This window comes from Phyllostomus hastatus, unplaced genomic scaffold (genome assembly GCF_019186645.2).
Source record: "Phyllostomus hastatus isolate PE091 unplaced genomic scaffold, TTU_PhHast_1.1 phas_scaffold_1066, whole genome shotgun sequence".
Taxonomy (NCBI): Eukaryota; Metazoa; Chordata; class Mammalia; order Chiroptera; family Phyllostomidae; genus Phyllostomus; species Phyllostomus hastatus.
In genome coordinates this window covers 4,297,273-4,325,119 of record NW_025334004.1, presented here as the reverse complement: position 1 = coordinate 4,325,119, position 27,847 = coordinate 4,297,273, and the positions used below count along the sequence as shown (strand labels likewise).

The 27,847-nt window shown below is 43.3% G+C and overlaps 1 protein-coding gene across 3 annotated transcripts; it reads right to left on the bottom strand.

Annotated features, from left to right (window-relative positions):
* Window positions 1-8,014: 8,014 nt before the first annotated feature.
* IFIT3 (interferon induced protein with tetratricopeptide repeats 3) lies at window positions 8,015-26,854 on the bottom strand. Of its 3 annotated transcripts, none has more exons than XM_045854123.1 (2): window positions 26,701-26,854; window positions 8,015-10,017 (listed from the first exon to the last, which is right to left on the bottom strand). In XM_045854123.1, the coding sequence occupies exons 1-2, from the start codon at window positions 26,703-26,705 to the stop codon at window positions 8,463-8,465; spliced, it is 1,560 nt and encodes a 519-aa protein (XP_045710079.1). In that variant the 5' UTR covers window positions 26,706-26,854; the 3' UTR covers window positions 8,015-8,462. The 3 variants fall into 3 exon arrangements, with proteins under 3 accessions (XP_045710079.1, XP_045710080.1, XP_045710078.1); XM_045854124.1 differs by lacking the exon at window positions 26,701-26,854 and adding an exon at window positions 23,234-23,345; XM_045854122.1 differs by lacking the exon at window positions 26,701-26,854 and adding an exon at window positions 21,665-21,704.
* Window positions 26,855-27,847: the final 993 nt, after the last annotated feature.

Genomic DNA, 27,847 nt, shown 5'->3' with positions numbered 1-27,847 from the left:
AGCCCAAGCTCTCTCCACTCCTTTGAGTTACTCACTACTGGGTTCTCCCACTACACGTTAATAAACTTCAGCTGACTTTTCTGTTACTAACCCTTCTTTGTCAGTTTAATTTTCAGGGCCCTGGGCTGAGAACCTGGTAATGAAGCAGGACAGAAAGAAATTAGGGGAAAATCCTGACAAGTGCAATGGGGAAATAGGAGCGGGCATTACAGGGCCAATAAGCTGCTAGGTTCTCTTGCTTGAGTCCCCACCTCCACCATGATCAAAGGGAAACAGCTGATAGCAAGAAAAGTTCTGCCATGGTCACAGAGGTCAATGATTGCAAGGACTGGCTAAAACCAGATCAATCCAAGATGGAGGAAAAACTGATCAGAGAATCAACTCTGAAGCTCATTATACTATCATTATAATGAAAACTGACACTGTTACAGAACAAACAAGGGGGGTCTGGGACAATATACTATTATTGAAAAAAAGCCCCCAGGTCCGTACCGTCCGCCGCCAGAGGAAAGACGTCTCTCAATGCCAGAGATTTGTGAAAAGGAAAGGAGATGTTTATTTAATGCTATACAAACTTAAAGTAGTGACCTAATGTCTTTATCAAAAATCCTTAAGTCCCTTTTAAAACCACAAACAGACACAGTCCTTCCTTCCTTCCCCCTTTGCCCAGTCCAGAGTACCGTATCTCAGGAAAGGAAATAGTCCATGGCTCAGGCAGTCCTCTGGTTCTTCCCAGTTAGTACTCCATCTCGACTGGGAGACCTCCCTGGGTTCCCGGCACCCTCCTCTGAGTCACCGGGATCTCTGCTAAAACCAGGTGGTGGTTCCCCCTTCTAAAGCTGCGGGGGTCCCCACTCTGGCAAAGGCACGTGGTCCTCTCTCCCAAGGCTACGGGAGTCTCCACTCTGTCCAGGCCACATGGTTCTCCCTCTCTCAGGGCTGCGGGAAGGGAGAGTCCCCACTCTGTCCAGGTCATGTGGTTCTCTCTTCAATGGCTGCTGTGTCTGGGTTTAAATCCTCACGCCAATCTTCCTCTGCAGCCCCATTTCTGACTCCTCCCACACTTGGGCACACTTGCCCTCAATCTGCTGTCTTCTCCAGCTTTTCTGGTCACCATCGTGGGTCTGGGCATGTGTGACCCCATGTCCTGGAGCCAATCTTCTCCGAGCCCCCACGCAGGCACTGTAACTTGGGGGACCTGCCCCCCAGTCACATCTTGGGGGGAGGTCCCTTTCCATCCCCCTGGCCTTGAGCATGGCCATAGCTATTTAGCATATTTAAGTGACCAGCCAAAGGCTATAGGTATGCTAAATGACCATGCCATGGATTAGCTGCAAAGCTGCCCTGCATGTTCTTGCTCTGTGTGCCCTTTCCCCCAGCTCATACCTGTGGGGGAAGGGGTGAAGACTCTTAAAATCTCCTGGACACCTTGAGTTCTGGACCCCATTTCAAATGCCTGTTTGGGATCCCGCCTCTTGGCTGCATCCTGTAACAACACCACAGGTACAAGGGGGGTGAGGTGAGGTGAACACCATGACACTTCCTGAACAAACCATTTTAAGAACTAGGACGCTCCCAACCAGAAGACAGAGACAGAATTGGTGCCGCAAAGTTAAAAAACCGGGAACATGGAAAACCCAGGAACTGACTGACCACACACGCAACTGACATGTGCATTTGTCTGTGTCCACTCCCATGCACACTTTCACTTCTCCAGCAGTGCCCTGTGAGACTCGCAACCATGTGGGCAGCGGGTGCTGGCAGCCCGTCTTGAACTCAACCCCTGATCCTCTCTCCAGCAACCCGTGTCCCAGCTTCTTCTGTTTCCTCTACCTGAATAAAACTTGCTTGTTCTCCCTCTGATTTCATTCTCAGAATCTTTCCTGGGCAAGCCAAGAGCCTAAAGGTTGTCTCATATGCGAAAGGTCTCAGGCCATCCTGGGGCAGGGCCAGTCTCTGACACGGAACCGGTTTGGTGACAGGAGGGTAGAGGAAAATAACTTTTTCTCCCTTATACTATAATAAATCTTACTGATGATTATTGCTACATGCTGAGTCTGTCAGTCTTTTCAGCAAATGAGCAAACCTGAGAGTGGACTTGAATCCCCTTACCCCCATGTTAGAACAATCCTGACTCATGAAATATGCTGAAGCATTGTTTGGGAAAGGGAAGGATGAACACACAAGGGATGACAAAACTTTGATGCCTGGTGGCTCTGGAGTCACTCGTGGTATGTATGCAACAGCAGTTGAGCTACTGTCTGTTGGTAAGAGGTTTCAGTTACCCGTGGGGTTTGAAACTGAGGTATCTAACCACAAGAGAGTTGGCTTGAGGATTCAATCTCTGGCTGCTTTTGGCCCAGCTGGTTAGAGGGAGGGGAAAATCTTGCAGCCAAGGAAATGCCTTTGGTTTTTATTCTCTCCTTCCAGTGGGAGGAGAAAGGGCTGAAACATTTCTAAAGGTGAGCTTTGGATGGACCAAAAATATCAAAAGTTTGTCTTGTTCTTTCTTCCAAGCAGGAGAAAAAAAAGGGTTAATCAGCTAGGCGGATGGAGGGGAATTTTTTCTAGTCATTTCTTCAGCTGGTGGCTGCCACTGCTGTAATAGCTTCCCCCTTCTTCGTGCCAACCCTTGCATTCCAGTCCAGGTCTCCCCAGCCCTCCAATGTTAACTCTGTAAGGTGGAATTTACTGGGAGGGCTTTCAGTAAATATGCAATGGGAAATCAAAAAAGGAGATGATTTCATATGTGGTGGCTATTCCATTGGTGTTATAGTAGGTAGGTAGTTAGATATTAATGAAAGAGAAGGGAGCCAAACATCTAATCAAGCTGGATTAATTAGGAAGGGGCAGCTTCACAGTTACTGCAGGCATCAAGCGGACAGGAAAGACCAGTTTCCAATCTCCCCAGGGAACAACCTGTTTGAAGGCCTGGATTACTGGGGGGAGGGATGAACAGCTGGGAGGAAATTCTTCTGCTGAGACCTGCACAGTAGAAGCCAGATGAGGAGGAAAAACTATGGGGTATGTGCAGTAGGAGCCAAAATGGTGACCCTAAGGGAAGGAGTCTAACCTAGGAAAATCTGGGAAAACAACTGGACAGGATCAGGGCAGGAAACCCAGGCAGATCCAGGAGAGGGATTGGACATGAGGTGGGTGCAGCACAAGCCTGCAAAATTAGGAAGAAGATTGGTTAGTTTGAAAGGAAGTTTACCTCTTCCCAAACCCCAGAAGATATAATCAAAGTTTAACAAAGACCCCCATGGTGGCACCCTGGCGCACATGCTTGTTCTCTCTCCCCTTGGCAGGTGCCTGGGCCCGGGTGTGACAGCTGCCTGGCAAGATCTCAGCCAGGGCACCCTTACCCCTTGTGGTGGACATGCACATGGGGAAATGAGGCACAGAGACATTCTACATTTCTGGGCCCTAGCCATCCTTAACCTGATGAGCTTGGGTGCAGGCTTGCAGGGCAGAGACTGGACTTCTTCCCCAGCAGTGACAGACCTTAGCCACCTGGTTGTGGATGAGACACTGTGGTAGCCTCTTCAGGAGCATTTATGCCCTGTGTGCCCCTCCAATAAATCTTGCTAATACACCTCACATTCTCCAATGTGTAAGTCCCCAGAAATTCTTTTCTCGAAACTTTGCATGAAAACCCGTTTCCAGACAAGTTTGGCAGACCTTCCTAGGTCCCAGCCCACATCTGACAACACTGGGATATATGATGAGATTAATAAAAACTGTCATATGCTTACAATTTTAGAAATGCTAGTGGGATCTCCTCAGTCAGGAACAACTGCCGTAATAAAAGGAAAATGTGTTAGTGGGACACCAGTTTCTCCCTTTTTGCTGCTTATGCAGGGGTTGGAATTCAAAGTTTTCGAGTACTGAAAACAGAGGAAGTCTTGTAATATGTGATTTTTGCTATGATGCTCACCTTTGACAGCCCCTGGAAAAAGGGAGACCACCTAAAAAGAGAGGCAATCACCAGATGGAGAAAGCAGGTTTTCGTTGCTAATGAGCCCTTGTGAGATCAGATGTCTGAGACTTGGAGGCTGGTGATTTTCCGGGCTGATGTATGGTATGTATTTTTGAGTGAGTCAATTAGAATTCTAAGACTGACAAGACAGAAGGCTTAGGAAAGCCTTCTTAGACCATGGCGGGCTGGCCCAGCCTTGTCCAGGCTTTGCTGCTGCATCAAGAACAGCTGACTCTTGCCCTGACCAGTGTGGCTCAGTTTGTTGCGTATGGTACCACAAAGCAAAAGGTCGCAGTTTCGATTCCCATCAGGGCACATGCCTGGGTTTCAGGTTCAGTTCCTGGTCAGGGTGCCTACAACAGGAAATCAATCAATGTTTTTCTCTCACATTGATGTTTTTCTCCCTCTCTTTCTCACTTTCTTCCCCTCTCTCTAAAAATAAATAAATAAACTCTTAAAAAGAAAGAAAAAGAAAAGCATCTGACTGTTGAAATCTGGAACTTACAGATCCTAACTGCCTGGACTGGACTCGAGGTTAAAACCTGGGGCTGACGGCTGCTGGGCTGTGTTAGCCTTAGTTTTTGCTGTGCTGACCTGAGAGCGGTCTCCGTGAAGAGAACCCAGACTCTGGGGCCTTTGCACAACAGCACACCCCTCTGTGGGGCCCTAATTCATAAAAACATCATGGATGCCAGCGTGACTGTCTGGGTCATGATCAAATGCCTACAGGAAAAGACATTGCTCTGTCCTGGCTGACGTAGCTCAGTGGATTGAGCACGGGCTACGAACCAAAGCGTCGCAGGTTTGATTTCCAGTCAGGGTACATGCCTGGGTTGCAGGCCATGACCCCCAGCAACCGCACACTGATGTTTCTCTCTCTCTCTCTTTCTCCCTCCCTTCCCTCTAAAAATAAAAATAAACAAATAACATCTTAAAAAAAAGACATTGCTCTGACTGACCATCTGAAATATAGCAGCAGATCATCTCTCTATTTTTTATTATAGAGGAAGAAAAAAATCTTTTTCCTCTATCCATCTGAGGTTCTTGGATGGAGCCTGCAAATTAGACTGACAAAGAAACAAATTAATAACAGAAAAACAAAGAAGTTCAATGACATGTGCCTCATGCGTATCCATGGAGGCACCCAGTGATGAGTATTTCAAAGGCATGGTTAGAACTTGGGCTTATATAGCATTTTATCAAAAGGACAATATGCTTGTTGAAAAGAAGTGAGACAAAGGGAGGAGGCTTTGAGTTTTTAGGGGCTACAAATTGTGGGAAGGTAAGCATACGGAGGAAACCAATGGTAGATGAGAACTGGGAAGATAGGGTTTGTGTATATTCTTTTTGGTGCCGTCTTGTCTCTGGTAATAAGACTGTTATCCCTTCCTGGTCCAGGAACTAGGCAGGGGAGGGCACATTTACATGGGGAATTGATCTTCTGCCTTCAGTCAGATAGGGAGGGCAAACAGCTCATCCTGTGTCTGATTTTTCTCAGTTGCTTTCAGCTCAACATGGGCCTCGTGGTACAGAGGCTAGCTGCATTTCTTACTGGTGATTCTTGTTGAAAGCTGTGAGCTGGGAGAGGACAAATTACAGGGAGTATGACCCGCTTCTCCCACCCCTGACAGATTAAGCCATGGACCTCGTCCAGGTCCTCTCACTGCTATTGACTTCTTCTTTTCAAATTTCTACGTCGTCGTGGTCTGTGAGAATGGAATGATAGCTCGACTGCATGTCTCTTGCCTTTGTCCTAGTGTACACATCTTAGTAAGGCATGTGGTCTGATTGTTAAATGCAAGTGACCCCAGAAAACAGTTGCTCATTTCTAGACTCACCATATAAATGGTCAGGACAAAGTGGTGGGGAGTGATATAAACCCATTTTGAAAGTTTTAAAAACTGCAGGCTTTGGGTCATTCCTAAACATGATGCCTCTTTTTGGTTAAGTTGTATAAAATATTTTTCTGTGAAAACATTTTTTTCCCTCTTGCATATAACCTGGGTCTGGGAGAAAGAGAATAGGGGATAATTGAGAAAGAATGAAAAGTTATAGTTGTTGAACAAGACACTTTGAATTGTTCTCGGAAGCTGTCCTTCCCTTCTGGGGGGAATCCCCCCATTCCACCTTTCCAAACTGTGCTAGAGTGCTTGGAATTCAGACTGCTGAGCACAGGGGGCAGGAGGGCAGTGGGGGGTGGGGCAGCCCCTGAACTTTTCACCCAGAAAAGCTCAGATATCATCTTCACTCATGACACATATGAACTGGTGGTTGGTATCAGGGTTAAGCAAATGTTTGGAACTAACTGTCAGGCAGTTCCTCTAAAACCAACTACTCAACCGAATTTTTTTGGACTGGACTGAAAGCCCTCCAGTGGAAGGCCACACCCGGAGAACCTATTAACCTGTACTACCCAACTAAAGTATGTTTTGCTTGGAATACCTAAACAACTAAATTCTGTTTCCAGGGGCACCATATATGTTTTCTGAGATTGTACTTCTTATGTATGCATACGATGATAATGCTTCAGCCCTGGGAGGCAGCCAGGTCATAGCCAGAGTTATGCTATGCCGTCAGGTAAAAAGGATAGTACAGAAATTCAGGGAGGAAGTGACTTGGGCTTCCAACATAAACCTTAATAATTAGTAGGATGACTAAATTCAGGATCTCTAAATGGCATAGCTGAGGCCCATACTGTAAGATCTCATCCTGACATGGGAGATCCTACTGACAATACTTTGGCTTTAAATACACCTTGGCTAAGGGACCAAGGGGATGGACTGTGCAGAAAAGCATTAGGCTGGAGGCCATGATTTTTAGAAAGGCCAGTTTGCAAGATTGGCTCTTAGTTGGCATCTGGGAACTTGGATTTTTGGAGTGTTCCCACCATTCCCTAACCAATAAGCATGGTTATTGTTTATGCAAATGATATAGTTAATGCTGATACCTGCTAAGCCTAGGTGTCCTTATGTAACTAACTAGTCCCCAGTGGAACCATTGGCCATGAAGTCTCTAACAAGCTTCGTAAGAGTTGTTCCAATTTGATGCTGGAAGAATCAAGAAGATCCTGTATGATTCTCCCAGTATGATTCTACTGGGAGAGACTCTGGGAAACTCATGCCTTGTTTTCTTTATCCTTGGACCTGTGCTTTTTCCCTGTGCTGATTTTGCTTTGTATCGTTTTGTTGTCAATCTTAGCCATGAGTATAGCTCTACTAAGGCCTGTGAGTCCTTGCAGTGAAACCTACCAGACCCAGAGATTGTCTTGGGGACTCCTGATGTGACTTCTTAGACTTTGCACTGGAAAAAACAATGCAAAAGCTATTCAGCCATGCACCTCCATGTGGAGGTGTGAAGGGGAGCGAAGACGGGCAAAGACTGGCCAAGTGTGGATCTCTCTCCAGCCTACCCAGTTTCCTGTGAGGATTTTCCTTTGTAAGACTCTCCTTCCCCAGATGGCTGTTCCTAGATTCCCAAACCATGGGGACACTGGCTAGGAACACAGCACCATTCTTGGGCATACTTGGGATAAGAGTCTATTTCCTGGCAGATGCCAGTTGCAAGTATATTCTCACATAATTTAGTAGAGACAAAGAAGCAGGAACATCCAAACTCTTCTCTCTTAATCTCAAATTGGAAGTCAATGTTTCTCTATAATCACTGTGTGTATGTGTGTGTCACCATACTCAGCATGAAGTGCAGGGGACTATGAAATGGTGTTTAGCAGGGTGGCAATTGCCAAGATATTCCTGGGTGCACAACAACCCTGGTCTACAGCGGCAGCTGCTGACAGGGCACTGGGCTTGGGTGAGGTTCCTGAGCTGCAGTGAGAGTCATAGCCCCCACAGCCCTAGGATGGGCTAGCTACAGAGTGAGAGTGTTGTTAGTTCCAAGGACGAGCTAATGTGGACATGTTGAGAATAGCATGGCATGGCTGTAGCAATTACCCGCCTTCCCCCTCAGCTCTAAACAGAGACCTTGGGGAATTAACATCACTCTTAGTCACACATGCAAACCACACAGTCACTTCTATCGTGAGTTGAAATTATGAAATTTATTGTAGTATCACTATCACCAATATATATTTATTGTAGTATCACTATCAAAAATATACATATTACTCATACATGGCTGAAATCAAGAACAACAAGTAAAGAATACTTTAGGGTTGATCAAAAACTAGTCTTCTAGGCGGCCCAGAAGGTTAAATAGTAATGGGATGAAAGATGTGCGATTCTGTTGGTAGGTAATCTCGAGCTATGACCCTTGGCAAGAAAGGGCAGAAATGGGGAATTTCTGGTGAACTGAGTGCAAACTGAGAATTAATCACTTTTTGTGGGTTTGAAGCTCTGCTTCTAGTAGTCATTTCTTATAAGACCTGCAGACTACACAACTGTGTGTGGCTGGTACGGAACTGGTGAGACAGGCATGAGGAAAGAGCTCTCTAACAATGTACCTTAAAGCCTCATATAAGCAAGACCACCTAGTCAGCAAGCTCAGACTGGGGAACGCCTGCCTTCCCATCCTTCTTCCCCTCATGGCAGTTACAGGCTTCTCCCTCTCCTCTCCTTTCCCCCCTCTCTGTTTCAGCTCCGGGGTCAGGGAGCTCACTGAGAGGGAAGCCATCTGTACCCTGGCTCACTTCTGCATGGCCGTCTTCAAGCTCCGATGCTGGCAGGAAAAAACTGCTTATGCCTGAAGGGCTGTTCTTCAACAGGCGGCCCAGTTCCCTCTCAAAGCACTCGGCTGCTTGCTGCAGGTCTCCATTCATCTTGTGAGTTAATCCTTGGAGATACCAAGAATTTGGTGCATTTTGCGGAAGCTGATTTTCGGCTCCATTCTGTGGCTGGTACTTCACTTTTTCCTTCTCAGTCGATTTTGTGTTTATGGGCAGAACATTTAAATGAGGTAGGACAGAAGTGTCTTCAGACTTCCCCTGATACTCCTGAAAGTTGGAATAGCCCTGATAGAATTGTTTCCTCGAAGCCTCAGGGAAAGCTGTCTCAAGACATTCTTCTGTTTCCAGCTCAGTGAGGTCAGAATATGCATATATAGGATTTAGTCCCTTTTCAGTAGCTTTATTTGAATACTTCCTAGCATATTTCCTCAGTTCTTCAATCTTCTCTCTATTCCTATCAGCTTCGGAGTCCTCTGCGCTCTGAATTTGTTTCTCTTTCGCTCTATAGCAGCTTGCAATCTGCTGATCGATGTAGCCATTGTTTGGCAAGGATACAAGCGCCTTTTGAAACAATTCAATAGCTTTGTCTAGATCACCTTTTTTTTTGTAAAATTTGGCTGCACTGAGAAGGACATCAGTTTGGCAAGGGGCTTTCTCCAGGGCCTCTACCACCAATGGCTCCCCTTCGGCTTCTTTATTTATCTTTTGAAATTTCAGGGCCAAGAGAACTTTGACATACTGATTGTCAGGACTGAGCTCAATGGCCTGCTTGAGAACACTGACACAGAACTGCTTTGGTGGTTTCTCATCCAGGCGGTACATTGCGATTGCCAGCCCAGCAGAGAATTCTGGGTTGTTGGGTTTCTTTTCTAGAGCCTTTTCAAAATACACCTTAGCCTTTTCATTTTGTTTCCCTCCACACCTTAGCAGGGTCCACCCTTCTTCACAGTCAAGCTCAGGACACTCAATACTGTAAGGATTGGAATACTTCTTGCACACCTGTTTGACCTTGTCTGCATAAACCTGAGCTTCTGAGAGCCTGCCCATGTGGTAGTAGACCCAGGCGTAGTTTCCCCAGGTGACCAGACTTCGGATTTCTGCTTGGTCAGCATGCTCTTGCTGAATGGACTCTTCAGCTTTCTGTAAGCATTCCAGCGCTGTCTCATTTTGACCACGTAGGTGTTTGATGTAGGCCAACAAGTTGTACATGGTAGATTTGAACTCAGGGTTTAAAAATTCAATCTGGTTACGCACTCTATCTTCTAGATCAGATGAAACACTTTCTTCCTTAAGTAAGTCCCACGTGAAATGGCATTTCAGCTGTGGAAGGATTTTCTCCAGCGAGCTCTTGCTGACCTCACTGTGGAAAAAATAAACATGGTCACTGTGATGAGCACCTGCCAAGCATTAAACCCTGTGATGCAAATAAAGGTTAATTGTGTGTGTCAACTTGAATGGGCCATGGGATGCCCAGATATCTAGTTAAACATCAGTTCTGGGATATCTGTGTTCCCAGAAGAGATCAGCATTTGAGTTGGTGGACTGAGTAAAGCTGATTGCCCCCTACAGCATCCAATCTGTTGAGGGCCTGAGGGTGGGGAATGGGGGTGGGATACAGAGAAAGGGTGAATTTGTTCTCTCTGAGTGGCTGGTTGAACTGGAACATTGGTTTTTTCCTTCACTCTGACTGGAATTTACACTATTGGCACTACTGGTTCTCAGGTTTTTGGACTCAAACTGGAACTACACCACTGCAGCTTGCAGACAGTGGACCATGGCATGTCTCAGCCTCCATAATCATATGAGCCAAATACTCATAATGATAAATATCTCTCTGTAGCTCATTTACATAAATATATATACTAGCATTATTGAGGATTTTTACTGGAAAAAGTAAGGGCAGTATTTTAAAAAGCAGGTAAAAATGAATGTTTCCAAATTAAGTAGAAATGACACAAAAGGGTGTTAAAATTCTCAAAGAGGAAAACCAAAATGTCCAATTGTAGAAAGCCTCTTCTTCCCTTGCAGGAAGTGAACATAAAGCTGAAGATCCAGCTTGGTTTCCCTGCTGAAAATGTACAAAATCACTTAGAAATATTCATTGAAGTCACTCTCTATGAGCCCATTCCTTGTTGTAGGAGACTGCTCTGCGAGGCGTGGGCCCAGCTCCCATTGAGAGATGCACAGGACCCACGGATAGGTTCTACCATGGGGAATCAGGCCTGCAATGTACCTAGGCCACTGTGAGTCTTGCTTTTTGCTAAAACTCCCTCACGCTGAACTGAGGACATTTACTGCAAAGCAACTTCCTAAAAACCATGCTAAATCTTCCAAGGATGAGTGTAACTGGTCCAACCACTTTTGCCTTTTCACTTGCAAATATCCCTCCTCTGTGATGTGATTAACGGCATTGGCTCCTTTGTTTATTGTAAAAGGTAACCACCTAAAGCAAACCTGTGCATAGTAAATGAGGACCTTCTTATAATGTGCCCAGGAAGACAATAAATGCTCATTGGAGCAAGGGCTGAAGCTTTTGCTCCTCTTGAGAGAAAAGCCATGCTGTCCCTTTTCCTCCACCGTGCTTGGTAGTCTGTGTGAATGTCTCATTTCATCCATAATGGCGCAGACACTGCAGGCCGGTGACTGCATCACTTGTATTCAATACCTGCCTACTTTTGGAGAATCCAAGATGGCAGCCATATAGCATGCAGCTCCACTCATCTGCTCGCAGACACGGACTAGACTTGAAGTCAGAATTCAGAGAGGAGAGGGAGTGAAAGTGTCCATGAGTGAGAGTGTGCAGAGGAGAGCACTAGGCGTGTGCGGGAGTACGCAGGAACCCACCAGCCTGTGGTGGGAGCCTGGGGCAGCTGGCCCCAGGCTTTCCAGGTGGCCTGCCACTGCTGCCCAGCCCAGCACTGCTGGGTGTGCAGAGTCGGGTCGCTCAGCGTCCAAAACTACCAGGGTGGCAAGAGAAGGCCTGGGAGGTGCAGGCTTCAGAAACAGCATGTCATGGACAGGCAGGCCTGAGGCAAAAGACCTCTGGAGGAAGCAGGGACATCACACTTTCACTGCCTTGTGTTAAAAGAGTCAGAGAAACTTTATCTAAAATTGTCAGAGGCCCTGTAAGGAGCTGGCCAATCCTGACTGTGAGACACTGTGATTTTTAGGGAGAGGGAGTGTGTGGAGAATAGGGTCCCCAGGGACCTGCACTACATCATGGGCACCATAGAGATGCTCTTTTACAGAGGGGGCTGAGAGGTACCCTAGGCTTGGCAGGGGCTGAGTGTGCAGGCCAGTGCACCTGGGCAGCCAGTGCACCCGGGCAGGATGCAACAGCTTTGCTAATCAAAAATCTCAGAGGCAGAAAAACACTGAGGGGGATGACCTGAGCCAACACAGCTAGCAAGCAAAGGGCAGCACAGAGTGGAGAATTTGGGTGAACCTACTGTGGGAGAGTGGCCCGGTGTCTTGGATCTGGAGGGCAGGATCTGAATGAGATTTGCTCCTATCAGCCAGAGCCTTACACAGATAGGCAAACCCAATCCCCACCTGTGGGATTACAGGCTCTGCAGAGTGGTGAGGTTCAGGCCCAGGAGTTTTCTGCTGTGTACATTTCCTCAGGGGAAAGAAGGGAAAGGCCTTGCATCAGCACTGCAAGCTACACAGCTCCCCAGCCCAATTTACTAAACCCAGCAGAGCAGAGAAGATAGAGACAAGCACAAGAAGATGCTATATTCTCTCCTGCAAAGCTGTTTAAGATTCATTTCATATCCTTCAAGTTTGGGCATAATAAAACACCAGGTTTTACAATATAGTTTATTTCAAATCTCATATATTGCTCTTCCCTTCTCTTACTCCACACTACCTCCTTCCTCCTCCTTTGTATATATTTTTAAAATTCCATTTTCTCTCTTGTTATCACTGTTTCTAATCTGCACTATTACTATTGCTCCCCCTTCTAGCCTTTCAAAATCATTTGTGATTGTCATTAGGTCACATTCCTTTTCCCGTTCTTGAAATGCCCTTATTGTCTCTCCACCTTTATCAATCTTTGTTCATAGGTAGTGGATAAGGAGCTTGTTGTTATTGTTACAGTTCTTCAATCTTATTTCTAGACTGTGACTCTCTTTGCATTTTAAATCTCAAATTTCACTGTTCCCCTCTGCTACACCATTTTGCCTTCCTCCTGCCCTTCCCTTTTTTTGTTTTAAATATTAATTATTCCTTCTTAGCCAGATTTTCATCCTTTATTCCTTCTCCCTTTATCCTCTCAAACTAACTTTTCTTTCCTCTAGACATCTCTGAAGCTCTTCTTTCTGTCCTTGTGCCCTCTTATTCCCATTCCAAATATATAAATCTTAACTTGTTGGTTGTTGATATCTCTCTGGTAGAGACTTTTCTGCAGTTATGGCCATATTATTTTATGTATATATACATATTTTTTTGTTGTAGTTGTCTGTTTTTTCTTTTACTGGATATATACAGATATACATATTTTCTTTAAATTTTGATTTTAACCTAGTACTACACACTTCTCCTCTCTTATACCGCCTTCCCTTCTCCCTTTTTAATTACAAAGTAAATTTTATTTTCTTTCCTGCTTTGCCTTGTCTCTATTTCCTACTCTTATTATTGCCCCTCCCTCTGCCCTTGCAAAATCTCTTTTATTTCAGTTAGTTATCTCACATTCATTTTTCCTTTTCTATAATAGTCTTAATCTCTTTATACCTTTATTAATATTGGTGCATTGGCTGTTGATAGTGTAATTGTGGGCAGGGGATATCTTTGTGGGTGTGGGTCTGTTTCCTGAGCTGTTTTTTTTTTTTTAAGTAGACTCTTTTTAAAAGACTTTATTTATTTATTTTTAGAGAGGGAAGGGAGGGAGAAAGAGAGAGAGACAAACATCAATGTGTGGTTGCTGGGGGCTGTGGCCTGCAACCCAGGCACGTGCCCTGATTGGGAATCGAACCTGCGATGCTTTGGTTCACAGCCTGCGCTCAATCCACCGAGCTACACCAGCCAGGGCAGCTGTTTGGTTTTTGTTCTGGCAGCACCTGTTCAGCAGTATACAAGACATGGAGGGCGGAATGACCCTCAGTCAGACAGCCAGAAGGAAAAACCCACCAAAGAATGACACAACAGCAACCAAAACCCAATTACAACCACATAAAAGGCATGAAGGTCAGTGCAAGAGCACCAAGGGCAGGTGATCAGGAGATTGCACCACTGAGACTCACAGGTCTCCTACCACAGAAGAGCACACCACAAAGACAGGGAGTCAAAGCAGATAAACCTACCAAGCAGGAAAACAACAACAACAACAAGAAGAGTTATATAAAATAGGGAGACAAAGAACCCCCAATTGAAAGAAAAGGAAAAATCCCCAGAAAGACTACCACACAAAATTGAGGCAACCCAACTATCAGACACAGAATTCAAAATAATGGTTATAAGGACTGTCACTGAGCTTAGTGAGAACTTCAAAGAATTCCACAGAAGTTGCAAGGAACTTACTGCAAACTACACCAGCATAAAAAGGCACATAGAAACTATCAATAAGAGATAGGAGGAAATGAAAAATACAATATTTGAAATGAAGAACACAGTAGAAGGAATTAAAAACAGGTTAGATGAAGCACAGGATTGAATCACTGAGCTGAAGGACAAGGTAGAAAAAATTCCCAGACAGAGCCAAAAAATGAAAAAAGACTCAAAAAGAATGAAGAGGGAATAAGAGATCTGCAGGGCAACATGAAATGTAATAATATCCGTATAACAGGCATATTGGAAGAAGAGGAGGAGCAAGGGATAGAAAATGTGCTTGAAAAAGTACTGATAGACAACTTCCCTAACTTGATGAGAGAAAAAGTGAGGCAAGACCAGGCAGTACAGAGGATCCCAATCAAGATGAATTCAAAGAGGCCCACTCCAAGACATGTCATTTTTAAAATAACAAAATTCAAAGACAGAGAGAATCTTAAGGGCAGCAAGGGAGAAATAGCCAGTAACATACGAGGGAGCCCCAATAAGGCTAGAAGCTGACTTCTCAACAGAAACATTGTAAGTCAGAAGGGAATGGCAAGAAATATTCCACGTAATGGAAAGCAAAGGCCTGCAACCAAGACTACTCTACCCAGCAAGGCTCTCAATTAAAATGGAAGGTGAAATAAGGAGTTTTCCAGACAAAAGAAGGCTGAAAGAATACACCTCCCCCAATCAACATTGCAAGATATGCTAAAGGAGCTGCTTTAAAAAGATGAAGGAAAAAATGAGAGAGAGAGAGGAACATAGGTACAAAGGGGAAAATGGCAATGAATTAGTACCTACTAATGATAGCCTTAAATGTAAATGGACTAAATGTTTTGATCCAAAGACAAGGGTAGCCCTGGCTGGTGTGACTCAGTGAACTGAGCATGGGCTGTGAACCAAAGGGTCACCAGTTCAATTCCCAGTCAGGGCACATGCCTGGGTTGCAGGCCAGATCCCCAGTAAGGGCCACATGAGAAACCACACATTGATGTTTTTCTCCCTCTCTTTCTCCCTCTCTTCCCCTTTCTCTAAAAATAATTAAATAAAATCTTAAACAAAAAAATAGAAACATTATAAAAAAAGGCATAGGGTAGCTGAATGGATAAGAAAACATGATCTGCATATATGCAACCACGAGACCCACCTCAGAACAAAAGACCTACACAGAATAAAAGTGAAGGGTTGGAAAAAATATTCCAAACAAATGGAAAGGAAAAAAAAAAGTTGGGGTAGCAATACTTATAACAGACAACATACACTTCAAAACAAAAGCCATAAAAAGAGACACGGAAGGACACTTCATTATACTTAAGGGAAGACTCCATCAAGAAGACATAAACATTGTAAACATATATGCACCCATCATAGGAGCACCCAAATGCATAAGAAAATCTTGGAGGACTTTAAGAAAGATATAGAGAGCAACATACTTATAGTAGGGGATTTTAACACCCCATTGTCAACAATGGACAGATATTCTGAACAAAGAATCAACAAGGCTATTGTGGAACTGAACTACATCTGAGATCATGGACTTAACTGATACGTGCAGAATCTTTCATTCCAAAGAAGGAAAATATGCATTCTATTCAAACGTGTATGAAACATTTTCAAAGATGGACCACATGATCGGACACAAAACAAGCCTCAACAAATTCAAGAAAATTGAAGTCATATCAAGCATTTTCTCAGATCACAATGGTTTGAAACTATAAACCAACCTCAAGAAAAAAAATCAAAACATTCAAATTCATGGAGACTAAATAACATGCTATTAAACAATGAATGAGTTAACAAAGAGATCCAAGAAGAAATCAAAATTTCTAAAAACAAATGAAAATGAACACACAAGAGACCCAAACCTATGGGACACAGCAAAGGTAGTCCTGAGAGGGAACTTCATAGCAATACAAGACAACCTAAAAAAGATAGAAATATTTCAAATAAATAACCTAACCCTACAACTACAAGAACTAGAGGAACAACAACAGACAAAGCCCAGAGAGTAGAAGGAAGGAAATAATCCAGATCAGAGAGGAATTAAGTGACATAGAGACTAAAAGAACAATTAAAAAGATCAATAAATCCAGGAGCTTGTTCTTTGAAAAGATAAACTATATCGACAAGCCTTTAGCCAGACTCATCAAGAAAAAACAAGAGAGGATCCAAAGCAGTAAAATGAGAAATGAAAGAGGAGAAATTACAACTTATACCACAGAAATATAAAGGACTCTAAGGAATTACTACGAACAACTATATGCCAAGGAATTTAAAACCTGAGTGAAATGGACAAATTTCTAGAAATTTAATATTCCAAAACTAAATGAGGAAGAAGCAGAAAGCCTGAACAGACTGATAACAGCTGGTGAAATTGAAGCAGTAATAAAAAAACTCCCAGCACAGAAAAGCCCTGGACCAGACAGTTTTTACAAAACATTTTACAAAATGTTTTACAAAATATTTAAGGAAGAACTAACTCCTGTCCTTCTCAGACAATTCCAAAAAATCCAAGGAAAAAGACTCCCAAACTCTTTTTATGAGGCCAGCATCTTAATCCCAAAACCAGATAAAGACACAACACCAGATAAAGACACAACAAAGAAAGAACACTACAGGCCAATATCACTGATGAATGTAGATACTAAAATCCTCAACAAAATTTGGCAAACCATATCCAACAATACATTGAAAAGATCATACACCATGATCAAGTGGGATTCATCCCAGGGATGTGAGGATGGTACAACATTTGCAAATCAATAAATGTACTCCATCACATAAACAAAAGAAAAGGCAAAAATCACATGACCATGTCAATAGATGCTGAAAAAGCATTTGATAAAGTACAGCACTCATTTATGATAAAAACACTCAGCAAAGTGGGAGTAAAGGGAGCATGCCTCCACATAATAAAGGCCATATATATGAAAAACCTACAGCCAACATCATTCTTAACAGGCAAAAACTAAAAGCTTTCCCACTGAGATCAGGAACAAGACAAGGATGTTAACTTTCACCACTTCTATTCAATATAGTATTGGAAGTCCTAGCCACAGCCATCAGACAATAAAAAGAAATAAAAGGCATCCAAATTGGGAAGGAGGAAGTAAAACTGTCATTTTTAAAAAAGATTTTATTTATTTACTATTAGAGAGAGGGGAAGGGAGGGAGAAAGAGGGGAAATTAAACATCAATGTGCAGTTGCCTCTTGTGTACCCTCTACTGAGGACCTGTCCTGCAAGCCAGGCATATACCCTGACTGGGAATCAAACGAGCAACATTTTGGTTTGCAGGCTCGCACTCAGTCCACGGAACTACACCAATCAGGTCATTTTTTACAGATGACATGATAGTGTACATAGAAAACCCTATAGACTCTGCCAAAAAACTACTTGATCTAATAAGTGAATTTGGTAAAGCAGTGGGATACAAAGTCAATATCCAGAAAGTGAAGGCATTTTTGTAAACCAACAATGAAATATCAGAAACAGAAATCAGGAATAAAATCTCATTTGCTATAGCAACAAGAAAAATAAAGTACCTAGGAATGAACACAACCAAGGAGGTAAAAGACCTGTACTCAGAAAACTACAGAAGACTGAAGAAAGAAATTAAAGAAGACACAAATAAATGGAATCATAAACCATGCTCATGGATTGGAAGATCTAACATTATCAAAATGTCCACACTACCCAAAGCAATTTATAGATTCAACACAATCCCTATTAACATACCAATGACATATTTCACAGATATAGAACAAATATTTCAAAAATTTATATGAAATCGTAAATGTCCCCAAATAGCTGCAGTAATTTTGAGAAAGAACAAGGAGGGATCACAATACCTGACATCAAACTATATTACAAGGCTGCTGTAATCAAAACAGCCTGGTACCAGCATAAGAGCAGACACATAGACCAATGGAAGAGAGCAGAGATCCCAGAAATAAACCCATGTCTCTATGGTCAATTAATATTCATCAAAAGGGGCAGAAGCATAAAATAGAGTAAAATTAGCCTCTTTAACACATGGTGTTTGGAGATCTGGACAGCTACATGCAAGAAAATGAAACTTGACTGCCAACTTACACCATACACAAAAATAAATTCAAGGTGGGTAAAAGACTTAAATGTAAATCATGACACCATAAAAGTCCTAGAGGAGAACATAGGAAAATCTCAGATATTCCACGCAGCAATATTTTTGCTGATACGTCCCCTACAACAAGGGACATAAAGGAAAGAATAAACAAATGTACCTCATCAAAATAAAAACTTCTGCATGGTTAAAAAAGACAGCAGTAAAATGAAAATGGAACCAACAATATAGGAAAACATATTTGCCAGTGATACCTCGGACAAGGGTTTGATCTCCAAAATACGTAAAGATCTCACACAACTCCACTCTAGGAAGACAAACACCAAATGAAAAAATGGACAAAGGACCTGAACAGACACTTCTCCAAGGAGGACATACAGAGGGCCCAGAGACATATGAAAGGATGCTTAGCATCACTAGCCATCAGAGAGATGCAAATTAAGACCACAATGAGATACCACTTCACACCTGTCAGATGGCTATGATAACCAATCAACAAACAAGTGCTGGTGAGGTTGTGGAGAAAAGGGAACCCTAGACACTGTTGGTGGGAATGCAGCTGGTGTAGTCACTGTGGAAAACAGGATGGAATTTCCTCAAAAATGAAGAGCCTGGGACAACTTTTAGCAAAGCCCCCTTTGCCTCTTCTCAGCCTTTGCAGGTTGGGCCTGTCATTGACCAGCAGCATGTCTGTGTGTCTCCTATTGATTCTGTTTTTCTGGAGAGCCTTGACTAATGCACATCTCTAAGTTTTCCTAGACAGAAGAGCAGGTAGTTTCCTCCTGCTTCTTGGACTTGTCTTTGTGTAGCTATGGTCTGTGCAAGAACCCACAAAGCACATCACTTCCAGTGTGTGAGCAGATATGCAGGAGGCGAAGTGAGGTGGATGAAACGGGATCCCTGCAGTGAGAAGTACTGGATTTCTCTTGTCCTGCTCAGTGACTGAGTCAGGGCTCAGCCCTCACACATTCTGAGAAGTAAGTTTTATTTAGCCTTCCAGTGACCCTTAAACAGCTACTTTTTTGTGTCACATTGCTAGTTTTGGGGATACTAGGAAAAAGAAAGATTATCCTGGCCCTCTCTGCCCCTAGGAGCACACAGTCTGGTTAGAAGGAACCATGAAAAGAAATGAAAACCCATGGAATGTTTGCCACCATGCTATGTGACTTAGTCCTTTTTCATTCATCTTCACTACCACTTCCTACAGTCACACTGGGACCCAGGAAGGCTTAGTTTCAGTCTGATTGAAGTAGTCTCCCTGACAGGCCAGATCCCCAGAGAGAATGAATTGTTTCAAGAAAGAAACAAACAAAATAGACACATTTGTGTTTTGTCCGTTGGAAGACACCAAGGGAGATCACTTGCCTTACTTGTTATGTAAGTCACACAAGATCCCCAAGTGTGTTCTCACATCTATATTTGCCTAGGGCTTGGGGTATGTTTACTGAGTTTGTGCTCCTCCTTTTTTATGAGTAGATGCTGGGCATGGTGAGAATGGAGAGAGCCCCCAGAAATCATGAAACCCGGTGTTGTCCATATTTTTTTATTTCACCGACTAGCACAATTTCAGAAAAAAAAATTATGAACCAAACAGGACTGCCAACTTATTTGGCAATGCAATGACATAAGGAGAGATGTCATCCTAAAAGATACCCATCATCTAGTCTTAGCAATAGTTTATTAAAAAGAGAGAAAAGCAGCATTTTTATTATCATTGACAACAGTAAGTCCATAATTATCAATAAATACTTTTAAAATAAATGGACTAAATTCTCCAATCAAAAGACTTAGAGTGGTTGAATAGATAAAAAATAATACCCAATTATATGCTGCCTTTAGGTTTAAGGACACACACAGAATGAAAGTTTGGGGATGGAAGAAGATATTTCATGCAAACAAAAGAAGGCAGGGGTAGCTGTTCTTATATTGGAAAAAATAAACTTTAAGCCAAAGACTGTAACAAGAAGCAAAAAAGGTCACTTTATATTAATAAAGGGGTCAATCTAATGATAGGATGTTGTATTTGTAAATATATGAACCCAATACATGAACAGCTAAATCCATTAGGCAAATATTAATAGACCTGCAGGGAGAAACAGAGAGCAACACAATAATAGCAGGGACTTCAACATCCCTTTTTGACAAAGGATAGATCACCAGACAAAAATCAATCAAGAAACAGTGGACTTAGCCCAGGTTAGACATTGGAAATGACAGGTTAGACCAGATGAAGTTAAACAGAACTTCCCGTCTGACAAGAGCAGAGCACACACTCTTTGCAAGCACACATGGGACATTCTACAGGATAGATTGTGTGTTAGGCCACACAACAAGTCTTAATAAAATGTAAGAAGAGCAAGATCACACCAAGCATTTTTTCTGACCACTATTATTTGGCCATAAAAGAGAAGGAAATCCTACCATTTGCGACATCATTGATGCACCTTGAGGACATTTATGCTGAGTAAATAAGGCAGACAGAGAAACAGAAATACAGTATATCTCTTATATATGGAGTCTAAATAACAAAAATCAAACTAATAGAAATGGAGTAGAAGTGGTTGCCAAGGGTTGAGGGAGAGGAAAGCAGGGGAAAATGTGTATGTAAAAGGGAATAAGCTTTCTCTCCTGAGCTGAGTAAGGTCTGAGTGCGTAATAACGGTGGCTGGAGTCAGTAACACTGTATGGTACAGCTAAAATGGCTAAGAAAGTGGAATTTAATGTTCTCACTAAAACTAAATGAACAGCAGAAATGTATAAATGTGTGAGGTGATGAATGTGTTAATTAACTAGTTGGGTGAGGGAATCCTTTCACGATGTATATGTATATCAAACCACTACAATATACACTGTAAATAGCCTTACAATTTAATGTGTCAATTATACATCAATAAAGTTGAATTTTACAAATATTTTCTTAGAAATTCTTGTCGCTTTTTCTTCTATGTAGTTTAAGTACATGAGATACTCTGCATTTTTTTACCTTTGATTTTCATTATATTTGTAAATGTTAATTGACATATTTACATGTTCATATATAATTGACATTTATGATAACATTAACATATTTAACTGGGTATATAAAAATAAGACATTTGAAGTTAATTCTGATTTAACTAAAAAATACTCTTGCCTGTCTGAAAAGCAATACATTTGTCCAGGTTTTCTTACTTACTGATATCATGTATATTTCAAAGTTGCTCTAAACACTCTTTATATGTATATGCATAAAATTCGATAAATTACTGAACAATAATTAAATTCAGATATTTGAAGGAAGGACAAGCAGGTAGGTAGAATGATGGCTGTAGTAACTTGACACAGAAAATTATCTATGTTCAGGTGAAATATGGGGTGTTGAAGGCTCTTCCTACCTGGAGACCATGTATCTAGAAGAAGACATTGGAGAGGTAGGTAGAAGTCCCTCTGGCCCGGGAGGAAGTTTCTCACAGCCTCAAGCCGCAGCCTTGAGGTTTTGCTGACTGAAGCAGATAAGAGCAGCACTGCAACTTCTTAGGAAACACCCAGAACCATCCACTGACAGTCTTTCCTCCTTCTCCTGCTCACCTATCTGGGTGGTGACAGACAGCGTGCTGTGCTGTGGCCCACAGACCTGAGGCTCACCTCCTCCCAGGGCCTCGTCAAAGCCATGACTAGAGCAGAATCTTGAAATTTTGAGAAAGAGGTCCTGTTTAAATAGTAAGAATAGGAGTTCCCAGGGAAATCCTTGAGGGGGCTTGTATCACAGATGCTGTAGTTACATCTCAGCTGACTACATGAAGGAACAGGCAGAACTCACGCCCAGTTATTTGGTTAGAACAGGCACCACCCAAGGAACCCATCCCTTCAAGAAACTCTCCAGAGCAGTGTTTCTCACATGTCAATGCGCGCATGGACTAAATCACCTGAGGATCTTGTTAAAATGGACTTCTGAATTCAGTAGGTCTGGGCACTGCCTTTCTAACAACCTTTCTGGGGTGTCGGATGCAGACCACACTGTGAGTAGCAAGGGGCCCGGAGGACATCACTTTTTGGAAGTGCTCTCCAATCACCAGTTTCTCATCCCTAAAATAGCCCTTAAATAGGCAAACCTATGACAACATCCTTCCTTCCCCTCTGACTCGCCACCCACTTGGGGCTTCCTCCACTCACATTTCCACACATACAAAGCAGGGAGCAGCATCTAGAAGTATATGTGGTCCTCTTTAAATATATATTTCCCCCCTCTCAGCTTTATTTCTGATCAGGATTTCAGAAAGCAGGGCCCAGTAATTAGTATTCTAACAGAGCACTCCTGCTGGTTGTGAGACTGGCTATCTGCGACACAATTTGAAACTGCCACACTTTTCTCCCTGTTCCCAGAGGAGGTCTGGCAGTTTAGTAAGAAGACATATTCCTCAATTCTGAAAAGGCAAGTTGCAAGGTAGAAGCGACCTCAAGATAGATTGGAATTCTGAGTGCTGAATTAGTCATTAGCACATTTGCTGAGAAATAAGCCATGCTTTTAAAATGATCACAACCACCACAACAGAACTCTCAAAACTCCAACTTAGTCTTACAAAAAAGAAAAAACAAAATAGGGATCAGGACCTCCAGGGACTGCCCTGCAGGCCCTAGTCCCCATTGTCCAGAAGTTGCCTGAAAGGATGTGAGCAGGTGTTCCCTCTAGTCACCCTCAACAAGCTCCTGTTCCTTCCCTGCTACCAGCAGCCAGCGCTGCCCGAGTGCCTCCCTCGGTGCCCTTAGGCTGCCTGACTCTAAACAGAAAGAGCCACAGAAATAAAAATGCATGAATTGGTAAGAGAGATTCATGATTAAGTTAAGCTAAGTGCACCTTTAATCCAGAAGCAAACACTGAATCAGGATAATTCTGGAAGCTGCATGACAGAACAAGATTTGTGAGAAATGTTCCCCTTTCTGTCAGAGAAGCAAGGCACAATTACCTCATGATGGCTGTTTTTCTGTAATTCTGAAGAGCTGATTTTATGTTCTGCCTGTGGATTGCAAGCAAGTGCTGAAGAGGTTTCCACCCCTGGTGCTAGCACTTAGGTCTGTGCTTTTATGGAGTAGAAATGGAAAACGAAACTGATGCAATGCTGTCAAGATTCCCGCTGAGGAGAAACTGAAAATGAAGCTGTGAGAGCTGAGCTCACTCTCTTACACAGGTTCTGGAATTGCTTTTGAGAGTTTGTAAAAAGGCACTAGAGATGCCTTGCAGATCCCAGGCCTTACTGCTAGAGATTCTAGTCCAGTCTGGGGCTGGGCTTGGGCTCAGGAAACTGCGCTTTTACACACACTCTGGAATCTCTTTTGCAGGAGTGAAACTGACTGTCATTATGACTTTCACTAAATTTAACTTTAAATCCTAGTCCTAGAAATCATATATGTATATGTGTGATATACATATATATATTATATACTGTATTTTTAGGACTATAAGATGCACCTAGGAAAATAGGAAAAAGAATTTTGAAGTAAAAAAAAATGATAAAATATTTAATAATCTGTGACCCTGCTCTTCCGCTGCCACCCCCTCCCCCACCAGCAAGCCAGGTAAGCTACATTCGGACTATAAGATGCACCTCATTCCTCCCCAAATTGCCGGGAGGGGGGATGTCTTATAGTCTGAAAAATATGGTGTGTGTGTGTGTGTGTGTGTGTGTGTGTGTGTGTGTGTGTGTATCACCCTCAGAGATGAGCCTTTCCCCCACACAGCTCCCCGAGGTAGCAGAAGACAGGAGCCAATATCTGACTAATGATCTGGATGTCTGGCAGGCTAAAGAAACATCTTCATCTAAGTTATGTTTCAGCTCCTGATCCCTAAGGTGGAGTAGCCTCCTGGCTACTTTCCCATGAGGCCAGAGAGAGGGACACCGGAAAGAATCTCAGAGCTGTCCTCAAGATCTGAAGAGATGATTTATCACTCTTACCTCACCTCTGACAATCAGCTCCCAGTGTGTCCCCAAATCCCTAACCCACTGTGTCTTGCAATTTTGCCCTATCTCATCAGTAACTACACTCCACTGGGGAGTTCAGGCTTTTGAGCAAATAACCAATATTCCTCCACGGTGGTTCTCAGTGTCTAGTGCTTGGCTCTGCTGGAGCCGGGTGGGTAACAGGAGTCCCTGGGCCACGTTTTATGAAGCACTGTTCTAGAGGTGTTTGGAAAGCCAGCTTCCTAGTTTCTTGCTGGAGATAATGTGGTGAGTCAGATGGCCTAGCATCGAGAGAAATAACCACAGGACACCTGGGTTTGGGGTGTCTCTTTGACCAGCTTTGGGATAGTTCTTGAATCACATCATTTAGTCTCATTTCCTTACTCTGAAAATAGCCTAGAATGAATTGCCTTTTTCCTTCCATCCAAATGATGGAAAACTATGCCATGGGAGATCCACTGTTACCTTCATCCAAGGTGTGGCACTAAGGAGTGAGTTGCTGTCAAACAGTGGTCCTCCTCTCTCTCCAAGTAGGAACCCTGAGGGCCTAGTCCTCCCAGTCCTTGCCCCTTCTCTCTAACGTGAGCATAATTAAAAGCGTTAAGACATTTCGCCCTTTTGGCCTTTGTGCACAGAGCCAGGAGATGCTTGGAACTAGATTCAGCACCCCTATAATGACCCTGCTGACACCTCTCTGTGTGAACTCCTGGGTACGGGACTCACCTTCTGAGCCCCATTTTACTCACCTAGAAGATGAGGCTAATAAAAATGAAGAGTCCTTCCTTCATAGAGCTTTGGGAAAGATGATGCAAGATGACGCATATAAAGCACTTCGAGTACACTGCCAACTCCCAATAGGATGATATGGGATAAGTGTACTTGACAGGGACACTACTAACTACTGATCACATAGAAGCCCTGACAACCATGATTACCAGTATATTAGTGTTACAGTTTTAAGTGGGTGGGGCGGGCAACAGAGCTCCTCAGAGGATGGGGCAGAGGAGGGCACCCATGGGGCAACCAGCAGGGGCTAGGCATTTCCCCCCGTGGCTCTCCTTTTGACAATTTTTAGCACTGCTGGGGACGAGCAGTCAAACCTGCGATGATCAGTACAGCCTCTGGGAACAGGGTGCGTTGAGGCGGGCTTTAGTCCAGCACTGTCCAGGACGCCTCTCTCAGGTTTCCTCACGTCACTGGCTCTGGACACACCCAAGCACAGGTCACTGCAAAACCTCTTGGGTGGGCCTGCTACCAAGGCTCTGGGCAGAACCAGTTTTTCTGGTTAGCCTTACTCAGGCAGGCACAATTAACCAGAAGCTCATCATATAAAAAAAGGTAACCTGAGGCACTTGACAGTGAACTACTCTTATGCCAGCACTCCCTGACGCCATCCGCTAATTTGCGTGGGCAGAGCATTTGGGAGCCCTTGGGTTTTCTTTTCCTCACTCCCTGAGTGGTCATTAGGATCCTTCCTCTCCATAGGTTGTTTGACGGGAAAGGCTTATTTTCACTCAGTTCTATGTCTCCTGAGGCTCTGTGTGCTGACAGAACTTCAGCAGGTCTATGTGCACTTTTGAAAATCAAGTGTACTAAAGTTACACGTCACATACAATAAAATACACCCATTTTAAGTGTACAGTTTGATGAATTTTGACAGATGTATATACTATGCACCCATGTGACTATCACCACTATCTCCTTAGAGACCATCTGTTTTGTCTTCAAAGTGTCCCCTGTGTGCCTTCATAGTCGGTGCAGGCGCCGGTGCCACCCACCACCACCCCCTGGCAACCGTTTCTCTGTGTCCCGTCACTAGAAATTAAATCCATGTTAGAAAAGAGATTAGGTGATTATGTTCTGAAGAGAAATTATTTCCTGCTGCCCACCAGGTCTCATCGGAGCAATAAAAATCAACTATAAGCTTTCAGTTTGTTTTCATATAAGAAATGGGGGCAAAATGCCCATCTGTAAGAATTGTTTCTTCTACTTCCCACCATGAAGTGATCCAACTTTCAGAGCAAATTCTTCTCACCATGAATCGGGTTTGGACTACCAATTCCACCTATAATGTCTGCTGAAAAGAAAAGCTTCCTTTTTAAAATGACAAGAAGAAAGCCTTTTAGTCCTTCAAAGAAAAACAACAAGACCCCATACAGAGTAGTGCCCTTAGTTCTAACACTGAACCAGAGAACTTAGTTCCAGAGTGCATTTAACCAGGCCTGCCAAGCCTCCCGCTCATCCCGGCTCCCGGCTCCTGGCTCCCGGCTCCCAGCTCCACCAGCTGTTCTAGAAATTCAGGGAGCTGAGTGCATAGACCAGAAAACCCCCCAGAAATAAAAAGTGCCAACACTGAAAAAGGCATGTTTGGTCCATAAATAACAGACAGCTCAGGAATTTGTCTGAACCTGAGAAACTCAGTTGACAGTTTGCACTCACGATCAGTAATGTTTATGCATTCTTATCTCACTCACTTCATGACTGAAATCTGCTTCTCTGCCCGTCTCAAAAGCTGAGGTCCAAGATGATTTGCTCTTCAGAAATCTTCCTAGTCTGTGGCAAGTAAATGCTCAAGGAGCTATTTAAAGGGGAAGGGGAAGGCGGGGAAGGCCTCAGGGAATGCGTTCTCGTTTCTGAGTGATTATGAAACAGAAGAGGAATTGGAAAGTGAAACTGATTTTAAGTCAGGAGGAGGAAAATAATACTTAAGCTTGACCAGCTCTGCCTCAGCCAAGTACATTGTTTAAAAATGACTCTGAAACTATGTAACTGGAACACATATCTGGCCGTCTGCCACTAAAGCCAGTACTCCAGAGGCAGGTGCTGATGTAAATGAAAGTGGTTTATTTTCAGGTGCCTGGCCACCTGGAAGATGGGGAACTCACGTTTCAAAACCCATCTCCACATCTCAGTGGGGGCAGAGGTTTGTGTAAGGAAGAAGAGGGGAGCAGAACAAAGAGATTAAGGAAGGAGGTTGGAAAGTTCTCTACCTGCAGACTAGCACAGCCCATTCCGATAAGGCCAGTGTGCATCATCCTGGTGTAGTCGTCCTGGTTCTTCGTCATCCTGACTTTATGTCCCTGCCTTCACGGTTGAAGGTCAGCAAGTCTCCTGGAACTGGGATGCCTGAAGGTCGGAGTCTATATTTTGAAGTTAATTCTTAGGATTCTTATACAAACATGCTGTTTACATACAAGCTACCTATCTGTCAGAGTCAGCACTTACAGAAACAATGTCAAAAGAATGGTGGGGTGAGTTACAATTTCCCACTGTTAAAATTATAAGTCACTACTCCCTCTGTCCACAAATTTAAGATGGGTCACAGGAAACTAAATTTTTCATAAGTCTGTAGGAGATTCAGACATAGGGGTTTCTGGGATCACATGATGTAGAAAATTGTTTCCAGAATTATTTTGTGAAAAGTATTCTTGTCCAGTAAGTCGATGTGTGGGAGACCAGTTTAATTCTGTGTGTTCAATTGACTAGCTCTGGGACTACCATGAGTCACATCACTGAGCCTGAATTTTCTGTTTTGCCCTATGGTAAATACAGGAAGCCAAGCCTGGAGTGAATCGTGATCAGTTTAAACTCTGAGTAACCTAAGGCAAACATTTAGTTTTC

What these genes read in the sequence shown, in the direction of transcription:
- IFIT3 (XM_045854122.1), bottom strand. Translation starts at nt 21,693, where the DNA reads ATGTCTTCTTCTAGATACATGGTCTCCAG. An exon ending in TCTAGATACATGGTCTCCAG is followed by an intron (nt 10,018 to 21,664) that starts GTAGGAAGAGCC and finishes TTTTTTCCACAG; the next exon opens with TGAGGTCAGCAAGAGCTCGC.